Below are 14,985 nucleotides of genomic sequence, written 5' to 3'. Positions count from 1 at the left end.
TACGAGCGAGCTTGGGCACAAGTGTATTGTGTTTTGTTTACAAACAAAACACAGTAGACTTCCAAGATGACTGAAGAGTGGTTTTAGCAAGTTGGCCCACCTTAGGATATACTTCTAGGCGTCTTGCATGTACATTCCATATTGAATGCAAAAAATGACAACAACACCCAGAAGTAGAGAGAGTTGCCTCAAATTCGACATACCGAGGCACTACTCCGTGTCACATCAAGCAAACCTTACACGGTCAACTCGGTTCAACTCACGGTCTTGGAAGATCAGTTTCCGGATTTGCAAACGTGACTGTAAGTTTGCAGTCGTTTTATTTTATGAGTCTTTTTTTTGCGATTGTAATTGACTTTCCCAAACTTCTGAATTTCTTGAAAACCAAACGAAATCAATTGATTTGGAATCTTGAAATGAGATCTTTTAATAGAAAACATGCGGTGCTTTTCGCAATACAAATCAAACTCTCATAAATAAGCTGACAATGTGATGTTGAAAGAGTGAATGAAACGGAACAGCATTTTATGAGTTTTTTTAACGTTTTTTTCCACAAATACTTACCACTATAATATAACATCACCATCAAACATAGTTTTCATTTAAAATGTTTTTGCAATTTCGAAAAAAACCTCTTATTTTGTCATACATATTCGATATATGAAAGCAAATTTAAATTTAATAATTTATATTTTGATAGCATGTATATTCCACCTTAAAATCCAAAATCAAATCATCCAAATCACAAAATCAAAATCATTTCGCCTCCCAATAAAAGTACACGAAGCTTAATTCCATCAGCTCAAATATACTCTTCAAAATCTTAATCCGAATGGATTTCGATTCCAAGAATACGTAAGCCAAAGCAGCAAGTTTTCCATTTTCATAGTCTTTATTTTTATATTTTCCAAAACAATACTCGGGACTTGACAGTTCAGTATGGTTGTATTGGTGAAAGTGCGAAATTAACAGCTTTCGGGTTGAACCTAGTGTGAAACTAGGTTGAAACTGAGTGAATAAAAAAACGTTTTGATAGCAGTTAGGTTGGAACTGGAGCAAACCTAGGTTAAAACTGAACAAAAACGAGTAGTCTCGGGTTGATGGTGATATGACCGTGTGAAGACGGATTTAGACGTTGTCAGTTACTAAGTTGCGAGTAAACGTCAAACGATCCGAAAAATTACGAACGTAACCATACCATGATATTTGACATTTGATTTGTTTGTGTGAGGCTACTCGCTCGTTTATAAACACAAAACTCCGAAGTAGCTCGGTTGCAAGTAGCCCCATCAAATGTCAAATTTCATGGTATGGGTACGTTCGTAATTTTTCGGATCGTTTGATGTTTACTCGCAACTTCAACGTAAACAGAATACCAGGTATATTACATCGCCATGTTGCTCTCCAATAAAAATGAGCCAGTTTCAAAAACACTGTCATCGCGGAAGCTTACATTTTTTTTGCTTTTTTTCTTTGCCTTCCACTACATACAAAAATTCTATTTACTTCGCTCGCATCCGAGTAACTGACAACATCTAAATATTCATCGAGGTTAAATTAGAGTTTGAAGAAAAATTTCTACATCATGTTATTTCAATACAGTGGATCGCCTCCAATTGGATGTACCGAGGCACCACTCAGTGTCGCATTAGAGACGATTGTAATCTGTAATTATCAGCTATAAACAGACACAATGTGAAAAACAAGTTAAAACAAGAAAGTCATTGAAAATATTTGAAAAAACCATTAGAAAAATATGCAAAGTTGTACCAGATTATGTATTAAAATGGCTGAAAACGGCCCTAGAAAATTATCATGCTGTAGAAGCTTGCACAAAGGATGTTTACAAAAATTTCCGATAGAGGCAAAAATGTCTAATAATTCTGTCAGATTCTGTCCAATTAGCTAGATGACGAATTAGAGGCGAATCTCTGTATTTATTTCAAATCCAACAAAAACCAAAACAATGATTTGTTTCAGTGCTTGGTTCATATCAAGCAATTCTCTGAGAGAAATGAGAGTGAAAAGCTATGAAAATTGTGCAAATGTTTTGACAGTTGATCAGAACATGCTTTTCGGCAGGATTTAGTTTCTAGTTTTAAATCGTTTTTTAAAAGATAACTATTGAGAATTCTGAAGTCACTCGATACTTCTTGTATAGTTTGTAACAGTACCTTTAGTGCCTTCTATCCAGTGTGAAATGGAACCAACAGAAACCTCAGTGGAAGTTGCCGAGGAAATTTGCACCGATAAGCAACAAAACAACGACGAACAACCGCCAAAAGAAGACAAATATTACCAGGATGCTAAAAAGTACTGGTCGAAGATATCACCTACGGTGGACGGAATGCTGGGTGGCTTTGGCAGTATTTCCTTCACCGACACCCGAGGATCGGATCTGTTTCTGAAAAATTTGTTCAAAATGAAGCCGGCTCCCGGTAGATCAGTGGCACTGGACTGTGGCGCAGGAATAGGAAGGGTCAGCAAAAATTTGCTAATGAATTGGTTCGAGAAGGTGGATCTCGTCGAGCAGGATGAGCAATTTTGTCGAACAGCCGAGAAGGAACTGGCCGCGAGTGGGAAGCTTGGCTCGGTGTTCAATACTGGACTGCAGAATTACACACCCCAGGAAGGGAAATACGATGTGATATGGTCCCAGTGGGTGCTGGGGCACTTAACCGACGAGGACATAGTGGCGTTTTTCTTTCGCTGCACGAGAGGGCTGACGAAGAATGGGATTATGGTGATGAAGGAGAACTTCACTAATGGGGATGACGTTGAGATGGATAAGAAGGATTCGTCGGTTACGAGACCGTTATCTGTGATGAAGCAGCTGTTGACGAAGGGAAATTTACGAGTGGTGAAGGAGCAGCGACAGAAAGACTTCCCCAAAGGTCTGTATCCTGTGTATATGATTGCCATGAGGCCAATAATAAATAGTTGATGTATCCGTATCTGATTTGATTCAAGTAGAGAAAGGATCCCTTTCGGAAATAAGGAACAAAGCAGAACGTAGCTTTTCATTGGAGTTTATTGTGATATTGTGCATTACACATTCATGTTCGTAATGTCGGCGCTAGGATTTTTTTTTCTCCAAACATCAGACTTATGATTTTGGATGTTTTTCTGTGGTCTCCAATTGGAAAAAATACGGAGCAGTACAAAGTAATGAGCTATCTTTCAATTGTTAGAATTATTAAGCTTTGGAATATAGCGTATGATTTGGAGTGGTTTCTGTCCTTCAGTAGCAATGCCATATCGAACGAAACTATCGGTTGGTTTGTTACATTTTTTTCTTTTTTCAACGTAAACTATAAATTACCCGACCGGTGGCTTGCCTCTATTCTTATATCCTTCTTTTCATTATACCTAAAATTGTTATGGCTGCAAATGTCTGGTATGAAACGAACCATTGTTTTCATGGTTTCTATCCTACTATGAGAAAAATAGAGTACAATATTTTTTGTTACACGATTTTAGACAATTTTCTTAAGCTGGCTGACGATTAATCGTTGGTTGATGGAATTGTGCCAATATTTTATATTTCAGGATAGTGTTTTTTTTCTGATGATGCCAATAAATTTGGGAATACAATGTTGTTTCGATTTTTTCAATAGTCGTTTATATCACTGTTTGCCAAAGTCGCGATTGATTCTGTCAAGGTTATCGTTTTGATGTTACAGCGATTGGGCTACGAGTAGCCATAGTGAAGATCTGGTAACCAACCCGGCGGGATCATGATCATGTGCTGACAGGAAAGCGAGTCGTCTGTTCCCCATGTCAGGGACGGCTGATCACTGTCTCCGTGCCAGCGGGGACTTTAAACAGAGCTATGTACTATGGTTCTCCGTCGAGACTGGCGGTTGGCTGCAAGGCGGTTATCCGTAAAAATGAAACGCGCAGGAAAGTTCACGAAGAAATTCGAGACAGAACAATCGGACTAGACCCACGCAAAGAATACGGACTAGAGATTGGAAACTCAGAACATGGATCTGCAAGTTTCTTAACTTTCTTGCGGTACTCGAATTCTTACAGAAATATATATTGAGAACAAAAATATTGGTAGCGTTGCAGATGTGCTGGAAAGGTTCGATGGGACGATCGTTTTAAAGTGGTTATACCATCTACCAAAGTTGCGGAAACACACACGAGCTAAGTACAGCTTTTATCCTGATGGGAAAGATGCAGAAACGGGTGAGTGGCTGGTGGCCGATCAACGAAAGAATGTGCAGACTGAGGATGCAAGGCCACTTCTTCAACATCAGCATTATCAACGTCTACAGCCCTCATCTAGCTAGCATCGATGACGATAAAGAAGAACTCTACGCGCAGCTAGAGCGTGAATACGATCGCTGGTCAAAACACGACATCAAAATCGTCATCGTTGACTTTTGCGCTCTGGTCGGCCAAGAGGAGGTGTTCAGACCGGTAATTGGTAGGTTCCGCGCCCACCAGCGAACCAACGAAAACTGCATAAGACTTATCGACTTCGCTTCCTCCAAGAACATGGCCATACGTAGCACCTTCTTCCAGCACAGCCTCCAATACCGTTACACCTGGAGATCACCACAGGAAACAGAAACACAAATTGACACGTTTTGATCGACGGTCGGCATTTCTCGGATATCATCGATGTCAGAACCTATCGTGGCACTAACATCGATTCCGACCGCTACCTGGTGATTGACCTGAGGTGGAAGTTCGATGGAGCTGACCGGGGTGGGTATCGAGACGATATAGATCGCTCAGTGCGTGATTCCGCGCATCGTGATCTTGACCAATTGACTAAGCTTATGTTGAGTGCTGCTGCAGAGCACATTCCTCGCATTAGCGGGCTGCCCGGTAGAAAGAGGGTTCCTTGGTGGAACGTAGAAGTTAAAGAGACAATACGTCTTAGACGGAAAACTCTTAGAGCACTTAGGAGGTTGAGAGACGACGATCTCAGAAAGAGGGGAGCTTTGGTTTTCTTCCTTACAGCTCAGCGAGTTGCTGGAAAATGTGTATGGAAATCTAAGATGGATAGCTGGGTGAAGCTCATAAGTGAAATAAATTCAGAACTTCCAGCTAAAACGTTATGGCAGAGCTCAGCAGAGAGAAAGGTCAGGCATGTGGTGTAGATGATATGGGCTACCCCATGCAAAAGCACCTCCCAATCGCGGCGAAATGCTTGCTGTTGCAAGTATTTAATGATATATGGATGCGTGGCATCATCCCTAGTATGCGGAAGACTGGGATCGTAATACGTAAGACGCACACGGCTTTCCCCGAAAGCTGACAAAACTGATTTAGGCAACGATGAGCGGCGTGCGGTGCAGTGTGCGGATCTCAGGCGATCTGTCGGAATAGTTTGAGACTCTCCTGTCTGTTCTTCAACGATTTTCAACAAGTCTAGTCAGTTTATCTGCTTCGCCGTCGACGTGGATGTAATCGGAAAAAGACATGCGACGGTAGCAGACTTGTACAACCGACTTAAACACGAAGCAGGGCTAATTGTGCTTGGGATCAATGCGTCTAAGACTAACTCTAGCAAGAGAGAGGAATTTGTCTACCTTGGTTCGTTGATAACTGACAACAACAACAGCCGTGAAATTCGAAGACGCATAGTCAATGGAAGTCGCGCCTACTATGGGTTCGCCAAACCCCTAACGTTCAACAAACTCTGACCCGTACGAAGTTTACCATGTACCATGTATCCCTAACCCGACCGGTTGTCTTCTGTGAGCACGAAGCATAGACGATGCTCCAAGAGGACTCACAAGCACTTGGTGTTTTCGAACGCAATATGGTGGTGAACAGGAAAATGAAGTATGGAGAAGAAGAATGAACTACGAACTGGCGAACCCTGCATCCAGAAAGTCGCCACGGTTGGACGAGTGCGATGGGCAGGGTATGTTGCGAGATTATCAGACAGCAACCCTGCAATGATGATGTTCGCATCGAATACGGTGGAAATAAGGAGAAATGTCCAGCGATCGAGGTGGTAGGACCAGGTGGACATGGCACGAATTGGTGCTGACAGGAGTTTGAGAACTGCATGGACCGGGTTCATTTGCGGAACAACGTTGTAAATACGATCCAGTTTCTTCATGGGATGTAGCATCATTGTTAATAAATAGAAAAATGAAATCATTTCGTCAAATTCAGGGTATGTTTTTTTTGGCCGTGACAAAATCGAAATATGTTGAATGCTAACGCTTTTCAACAACAACGCAACAATGGAACAATCTTCTAATCAGGACCACTTTCTTCGAAAAGTAGACCAGACAAATAGGATTACACTGGATAGCGTACGGTTCATCGTGCAGATCACGGTCGATCTGTCAGAATCGTTCGAGACTCACTTCGTACGCTGCTTCGTTTCGATTAAACGGGTTTTCCTAATTATTATTCAACGTTGCGCTAGAAGGCGTTCTATGGAGAGTAGAGATTTGCAACTGTTCGTCAGTTTACTGACAACAAATTGAAGCATGGGTAGGGGTGATTTTGAGAACAAAGCACGGTTTCCCGTTTTTTGAGGCAGTCCTGGATTTGTTTTTGATATCTGTTACAACAACAATTCACCGGATTATGGTTTCTGTTGATCTCATGTTGCTTTTTCACATATCCTTATATTCAATCAACAATTTTGTACCGATCAGCCAGCTTTTAAAGAGCGAATATAAATTTCCACATTGCACAAAGTACTTCTTATAAGGTAGGAGAGAGTATCAATAGGTTATGCAAATGTATGAGAAATAAGAAAAAGAAAATGCAACCTCAAGGAAATGATACTTATTGCAGTGGTTGTGGTGATGAATTTTCAGTCGCAATACAACAATGGTTTTACAAGCACATTGATATACTTGTAAGGAACACAATCGATAGTAGTTTGACAAAATAATAAATACAATCATTGTGTGTGCATACAACACTGCTCGTAGAAAGCAAAAACAAAAAAAAATACTTGTATGTTGGGACTAAAATGAACTAGTAAAATATAACAAACAAAAAAAATCATCCTATTTACAGCTAGTTGAAATCTGTCGACAACTAGAAAACATAATAATTCGCTTACGAAACGAAAATATAGACACCATATCTTTAGCTTTAGTATATAAATGTACACTTTTAGATGCAATCTTTTCCGTCTTAAAAATAATAGTAATAATGGTAAGTGCCATAATATAAGTCATCCTGTTCCGTGAGGGGTTATTACCGACTTGGTTTTCCTCAAGCCAATATACAAGCGCGCGCGTGTGAAACTTTTCCTACATTCAAAAACCCGATCAACTGATCCTGAATAAATGATAAAAGAAGCACAAAACGGTTAAACGTAAACAAATCTCGAAACTCCTCGATGAAGGGGGGTGGTGAGTGTGAGATGATAGCGAGGGGGGGGGGGAGGGGATAAGTGTGGGAGATACAAAATTCAAATGAGTACTTCAGTTTCACCTTGGCGCTGGATCTACTTTGGGATCAATCCACGCGCTTTCGGGAAGCTGGCTGCACTAGCCGGGGGCACTTTCTTGGCCACAGAAACACCCGAGTGGGCACCAAAGGTGGGCGCAGCCGACATGCCGCGGTTGTAAATGGACGATCGCGCTCGATTACCACCGATCCCGTTGCTATTACTGCTGCCACTGCTGCTCGGTGGAATACCATTTATTGCGGAACCAATAGCGCTCGATCCGATGGTCCCATTGGGACAGGAACCAGTAGTGCCTTGTGCGTCCTGGACGACGTTACGGCGGGTAATTCTGTCGAGTCGCTGCTTCATAATACTTGCATAGTTGGACTGATCGGTAATGTCGATATCGTCTTCGGTTTGCATCGCTTCCGCCAATACCGCCTGCAGAGATGCAGAAACCTTCGGATTCGAGTACTCGTAAGTCGTGCGCAGCGGCATATCCAGCTCGTAGTTCATGATATTCTCGCCCTTAAAAATGTTAATTTACATTACGCATTTAATATACTAGGCATTCATCCAATCAACGCGAATTTTCGAAGAAATTTTTAATTTCAGTTTTTTGATTTAGCTAAAACATTGCCAACTTGTTCGGCGCTAGGTACGATTCCATTTTACGGTATTAATTTTTTACATACGATCACAACTAGTTTTTGAAAAGGACTGGTATCAAACGATATCATTTCAGAAAGTAATCTATAACGCCAAAACGAGTTATTTGATCGAAATGATGTCTTGGGCAAAGTCATAGATAATAATTTTGCGTTTCTGGAGAAAAGTACACAATGAAATAAAAACTATTTTTACCGAAAAAAGTGAAAATTAATTTTAGTAATGTAATATTTTGAAAATCTGAATTTTTGACAAAACTGGTAAAAAATTTGATCCCAGGAAAATGAAAAATGATTTTTTGCATTTTGAAATTTGCGCGTTATTTCAATTTCATTTTCAATTCTTTTTAAACCCATTTTTTAACGTATACACAGAGGTGACGCGTAGCCAAGTGAGCTACCTGTACAATCAACAATTGGAACATTTTAACCCTCCTGTATCAGTACAATCAACAATTGCAACTTTTTAACCCTCCTGTACTCGCGTGCAAAATCATAACACGTATACTCGCGCACGGTGTCACAGACCGAAAATTGAACTTCTCTGTAATGTTGCCATTGTGTATTTTTCAGGCTTTATTGGCATTTATTTGAAGAAGAGGGTATGATTGAATGAAAAAACTCCAAAACATATGTTTTCTTTGACTTTATTAGGTTTTAATAGTCATCTAATTCAGCCTTCTCAAAACAGAGTAATTTTTGATACTCCAACACAACGAAATTTGAATTTTTCACGGTTATTAATTAAATATAAGCAGCTGAATATAATTCATGGAAGTATAAAGAGCTATAAAATAACATAAAAACGTATTAATCGATTGTGGTTTCATTGGAGTAAGAATCAGAACATAGCATAACTGCATGCTCGAAACAAACATATTTTTTGCATTTCATGCAGTTGTTGCGTGTTTTTTGGGTCTTTTATCGGAGAGAAGAATGTTTAACGATCGTCTAGATGATTACCACATGATAAAGATTCTAGAATATTAAATTTGTATATTTCTAATATTTTTTGTCTCTGTTTTCTTGGTAAACTAAGAATTAATGCCTTTTTTTAGATGGATGCCCCAAAAAGATGATATAAAAGGGTGTCTAGGAACTTCCTTTTTTTTCTTGTTTTTTTTTGTCGATATTGTCCATTATAAAAAAAATATCCCCGAAACTGTAACTGTTAAAAATTACCATAAGCTATCGATTAGTTTATAGTTTACTGTTTGCAATTCCTCCACAAGTGAAATTCTTTCGCAAGTATTTATATGTGTAACCATTATATTTAGCGAATAACTATACAAAAGTCAAACATTTATATTTTGCTTTTGAACGTATGAATCTAATGACGAATAGTTAATATATGGATCCGTTCAACCCAGTTATAAAAAGGACAGAAATCAAATAAGAAAAGTTCGGTAATGATCTTATGCATTATATTCAATAAAAATTCACGCCACTAACATTAATTTATACATTTCATTCCACAATATTCTAGAATATGAAAAAAGGCACTTGTCCAAAAAAGTTACTCATATACTCGCGTCGGTGTGTCAGACCGAAAATGTTAAAAAAATGGCACACGTTCTCTTTGTACCAACACATGCGATACGCTAAACGATGACGAACGACGAATAACGAAGCTAGAGAGAATCGCAAAGTCGTAGTGTTGATATTTTCTGAGAAATGAACGAATTATTGATTTCTCGGTCTGACAAACCAATGCGCGAGTATAGGAGTGTTAAGGAAATCTTTTTTTTTCACAGCCATCATCATAGGGCCCTATTCCAGAAAACGAGACGAGCAGACGAGCGCTCGTCTCGTTTGTTTTCGTATTCCAGAAGCCGAGCTCGACGAGTAGCTCGTCTGGATCGACTACCATTTGGCCGAGTTCGCCGATGAATCAGTCGAATCGTCTAGTTTGTTTGATGTGTTTGTTTATCTTGTTGATTGAAAGCATCGGTGTTCTTCTGTTTCGCCAACATCTTCAAAAATTATTTCACGGCTAAACTAAAGGGTGTGTCACATCAAATTGCATCACGGAAAAAACGCTGTAGAAATTCGCCCAGTAGACCGATCCTTTTGAAAATTTTAGACAGTAAAATAAAAAATATTAAACAACTTTTGGCATTTTCTTTTTATTTATACTTCGAGCCCAAGCCCGTATGCTCGCACCTTCCTCTTTACTCCGTCCATAAGGTTCTGTACAACGTCAGGTTGTAGTTTTTTTTGAACAGAAATCCATTTTCTCTTAAAGTCCGCCTCCGATTTGACAACTTTTGGGTTCTTCCGGAGGGCCTGCTTCATAATCGCCCGATATTTCTCTATTGGGCGAAGCTCCGGCGCGTTGGGCGGGTTCATTTCCTTTGGCACGAAGGTGACCCACTCCAACACGTCCTTTGAATAGTGGCACGAAGCGAGATCCGGCCAGAAGATGGTCGGGCCCTCGTGCTGCTTCAATAGTGGTAGTAAGCGCTTCTGTAGGCACTCCTTAAGGTAAACCTGCCCGTTTACCGTGCCGGTCATCACGAAGGGGGCGCTCTGCTTTCCGCAAGAGCAGATCGCTTGCCACAACATGTACTTTTTGGCAAACTTGGATAGTTTCTGTTTGCGAATCTCCTCCGGAACGCTGAATTTGTCCTCTGCGGAGAACAACAGGCCCGGCAGCTGACGAAAGTCCGCTTTGACGTAGGTTTCGTCGTCCATTACCAGGCAATGCGGCTTCGTCAGCATTTCGGTGTACAGCTTCCGGGCTCGCGTCTTCCCCACCATGTTTTGCCTTTCGTCGCGGTTAGGAGCCTTCTGAACCTTGTATGTACGCAGGCCCTCCCGCTGCTTGGTCCGCTGGACGAATGAACTTCACAAATTCAGCTTATTGGCGACATCCCGGACCGAACTTCTCGGATCACGTCTAAACTGCTTAACTACGCGCTTGTGATCTTTTTCACTGACGGAGCATCCATTTTTGCCGTTCTTCACCTTCCGGTCGATGGTTAGGTTCTCGAAGTATCGTTTTAGTACTCTGCTGACCGTGGATTGGACGATTCCCAGCATCTTACCGATGTCCCGATGTGACAAATCCGGATTCTCGAAATGAGTGCGCAGGATTAATTCACGACGCTCTTTTTCGTTCGACGACATTTTTCCAAATTTACGAAAAATTGACAGTGTGCATGGCCAACGTGATCTATACACTCTTATCTGATTATAAGCGAAAGCTGAAGATATAATTCCTAAAAATTAAATTTCTACAGCGTTTTTTTCCGTGATGCAATTTGATGTGACACACCCTTTAGTATTGCATAAGCAATGTATGTTTTCAACTGTAACCATCAAATTCAATTCAGTAATTGCAAAATTTTACATATTTTCAAATGGACTTTCTCCAAACAACACAATGAAATGTAAACATTAATCTCATATCCTGGGATGCCGGATGACTGTTTTGAATATATTAAAACGGCACGAAAAGTCTCTTCAAATCATATTGAACGAAAATCAATAAATTCAATTTTGTGCATTTTTGTTAAGCCAATGGTTTTTGTACTGATTTACATCTTACATTAATGCGTTTCATTCCTCGTGCTTAAATGTTTCGAAGTTTATTGCTATGATTGTAGAAAAAAGTATAATTAGACTACTTTATTGTATAACTGTAAACGGAAATACATGCATATAGATTTAAAACTTTTCTTGATAAATCGTTGATTAGGTGAACAAACATTGGCCTCAATAAATCCATAATAACAAAAGGAATAACAAAATATACAAAAGGTCGGGAACAAATTGCAGAGCGGTTGAAGAACTTTAATTTGGTGGTTGTTAGTAGAGATGGGCAAACCGTTCACGAACGGTACGAAAGAACTAGTTCGCCGAAAAGAGTGAACGAACGGTCGTTCTTTTTCAAAGAACGATAGTTCTCCCCACGAACTGATTGCGAGCGAACGGTTTGTGAACGAACTGATTCCGAAAGAACGGTTTGTGAGTGAACTGTTTGAGAGTGAACTGATTGAGAGTGAACTGATTGTGAACGAACTGTTTGCGAGTGAACTGTATGGGAAAGAACTGATTGGGAGTGAACTGTTTGAGAACGAACTGTTCGAGAACGAAGTGTTTGCGGGCAAACTGTTTGCGAACGAACTGAACTGATTTGCGCTGGACGGAATGGATAAATAGAACGAGAATGCTTGTAAGAAAAATAAAACGATATTGTTATTTACGAGTAAAATGCATGTAACGCAAGGTTTATTTTGTTGATGTTTACTCAATTTTGGGTTAAAAATTAAATTAGATTTTCGTAGTTATAACGTAGTTATTCAATTCCGCGAAACATTCATATACTTCCTGATTAGCAGAAAAAAATCTAGGGGAAGCTGGGGCGATTCATGAATTAGGTAAACATAAAATCTGATAGTGAGGGCAAGTTGAGAAGAAAGTTTTTTCGTTGCTTTCAATCCATTGTTTGGCCTATTGCGTGTACGTGTTATCGTGATTGTTTATTAATTGATTGTTAGTAGAAATAGTTGCTGAATTTTTCCTCTGAATAAAATATGATCTTACATGGAATCTATGTGTTGTCCACAGTGCTGAAAATATTCACATTCACGACATTCATATTCGGCGAATTTCTGCCTTCCTTGTATTGATAACCTACTACTCAAGCGAGAGTCGATAAATATGGAACAACACTATCAATGAACCCCAGTGGAATGAACATCAACATCAGCTTGCCATGAAGTTCATTTTTCATTTGCATCTTCTTTTTCGTCATGGTATTCGTAAGGTCGAAAATGAAGATCATTGCGTGTTAGTAAAAATCAAAGCATAAAATTCAGCGTAACCAATTGAGAGTGAAATCGATTAATGGTAAAGGATGGCAATCCATCACACAAAATTCTTGTTTTTGGCGACTTCGGCAATGGAATTTATAAAATAACTCTGGCTACGTTTTATGAATCTACTCACGATTGCCCGGAAATGACATACACCACCATTTATATGTGAAATTGGTAACACGTTTTCAATAAAAATTCACTGCAAGTTATGAAGATCAACTTAACGTTCGTGATAATCACCTAAAATTAATGACAGTAACGAAAGTGCCTGAATGCAGGCTTTTCGAAATTCGTTCATGCTGTTTTCGATCAATATACCAGACAAAGTTCACGCGTCTCGACTCTTGTGTTATACTCATTATGCCAGATATGGAGTTGAGTTTTAACAGAAGAGAATTCACCCGATACTGGGAAAAATCTAATTCCTCCATTCGTGAATAAATTTTGATAATTTATGGCACTGGTTGTCCACACAGAAAATATGAAAAATTGCACATATTTTGTTCGCATTAAATTATTACTTATACTTTTGTCGTCCGATAAACATATTTTAACATACATTTTGCGACTTTTAATAAAGAAGCACCTTATCTTTCCACACTAAATTTAAAAAATATAAATCCCATACGTATACTATCCAATCCAACGATATCAATGAATAGCTGTCTATAGATGTTGGGTTCCAGCTAATATTTTATGTTGTTCTGAATACCGCTGAACGAAAGAGCGAAAGAACTGTTCAAAAAAACTGATTCACTTAGATGAACGGTTTGTGACTGAACCGTTCATCAAAGTGAACTGTTTTGCCGATCTCTAGTTGTTAGCAACAATCAAGTTTATTATGAATTTGTAGGATAAAACCTTAAAAACCACTATCATTTGAGTTTTTCACACCCAAAATGTTATTTAAATCCACTAATTTCCATGTTTCACCTTTCATTTTGAGCCCCTCAAATGGAAGCAACAAAATCGAACTACGTACTTCTTTCTTTCTTTCTTTGTTTTTAAGAGGCTTTAAACTTTGCAGTTCATTCGCCTCTAACTACGTACTTTTTGAAGTAGAGTCAGTTTAAGTCAGTTCCGACCATATGCGTAGAAGGATTAGAGAAGGATTTTTTCCATCGAATATGATTGACTATCACTTACTGAGAGATTCTAGATAAGTTAATTTTTTTCATGATGACTTTGAGGGGATGAATCAAAAAATAAAATGTTCTTTTGTATTGAAAAAAAACGAAAAAGTATAAATATAGTATATAGTATAAAAAACAAATATTTTTTTTACTCCATTAAAAGCATGGTTTGATAGGTTTGCTTATGTGCAGTGAAAAGGAATCGGGATGTATATAATCGAGTACGCCCTTTATTACAGTTATCAAAATAATATACACAAAGAGAAAAAAAAAATAAAGGCTTGAAAACAAATCTTCAAAATGGAATATCTCGAAATGCTCTTTCTTAAGTCTTAATTTTTGCACAATGGGTTTATATCGTTCATCAACAACTTGTTGTTTTCTGATGTTAGAGAACATGCAGGTTTTTCCAAATTTTCCAACCCAATTTTTAACAGTGTATTGTAAACTATCGGCTAATCTGCACGATTTTGCTCAAGTTTGCTATATTGATTGTTCTTGCAGTAACTTTATTTTCAATTCATTCAACCGACATATAATTGTACCTAACGGAATTTTATATTTTGTAAAATTATTTAGGTAAGAGAAGAAGAATCATCCAAAATAGAGTTTGTACAACAATTGATAAGAACAGTTTGATTGCCGATCTATCATGCTCCTGAAAGAATTCCGGGTCTGATCACGAACTTCACTTCACGGTGAAAACGAATGATTTGTATGCAAGGTTATATAAACTTCATCTCGTACGGAAATACGAACAAGTAAGCCTCGTGAATTGAAATTAAAACCGAATCAGACTGTTTACTACGCTACTGTGCTATATAAAAAGTAATTAAAATCAATTCGAAAATTATTTATACAGGCAGGACAGGACATTGAATTATTATTATTAATTTCCATTTGTTAAGAATTTACAAAAACGATAAAAACTATCAGTATTTGAACCTATCCTTAATTGGACTTAAAAGTAGTTA

At 38.7% G+C, this 14,985-nt stretch overlaps 2 protein-coding genes across 8 annotated transcripts in view; one reads left to right on the top strand and one right to left on the bottom strand.

The window, feature by feature from the left end:
• The first annotated feature begins 2,028 nt into the window (after positions 1–2,028).
• LOC129765079 (alpha N-terminal protein methyltransferase 1) overlaps positions 2,029–14,985 on the top strand; it is a 20,427-nt gene continuing 7,470 nt past the window's right edge. For 2 of the 6 annotated variants that reach the window (XR_008741352.1, XM_055764931.1), the window contains exon 1: positions 2,030–2,894. Coding sequence is in view for 4 of the 6 variants with exons in the window: in XM_055764931.1 (XP_055620906.1) it covers positions 2,201–2,894 (694 nt within the window). In the remaining 2 variants the exon portion in view is untranslated. Of the gene's footprint in view, positions 2,945–14,590; positions 14,697–14,985 lie in introns of those variants that run through there. The other 4 variants (XR_008741353.1, XM_055764933.1, XM_055764930.1 and 1 more) reach the window with 3 other exon arrangements.
• LOC129765078 (kinesin-like protein Klp68D) overlaps positions 3,022–14,985 on the bottom strand; it is a 27,975-nt gene continuing 16,011 nt past the window's right edge. Inside the window, exons 4-5 of one of the 2 annotated variants that reach the window (XM_055764929.1) lie at positions 7,432–7,915; positions 3,022–7,275 (exon numbers count right to left, since the gene is read on the bottom strand). In XM_055764929.1, the coding sequence (XP_055620904.1) occupies positions 7,445–7,915 (471 nt within the window). In that variant the 3' untranslated portion in view covers positions 3,022–7,275; positions 7,432–7,444. Of the gene's footprint in view, positions 7,916–14,985 lie in introns of both variants that reach the window. The other variant, XM_055764928.1, reaches the window with a different exon arrangement.

Source organism: Toxorhynchites rutilus, chromosome 2 (genome assembly GCF_029784135.1).
Source record: "Toxorhynchites rutilus septentrionalis strain SRP chromosome 2, ASM2978413v1, whole genome shotgun sequence".
In the NCBI taxonomy this organism is placed as follows: domain Eukaryota; kingdom Metazoa; phylum Arthropoda; class Insecta; order Diptera; family Culicidae; genus Toxorhynchites; species Toxorhynchites rutilus.
Note: the sequence above shows the minus strand (reverse complement) of the source record. Positions and strands in the feature narration are given on the sequence as shown.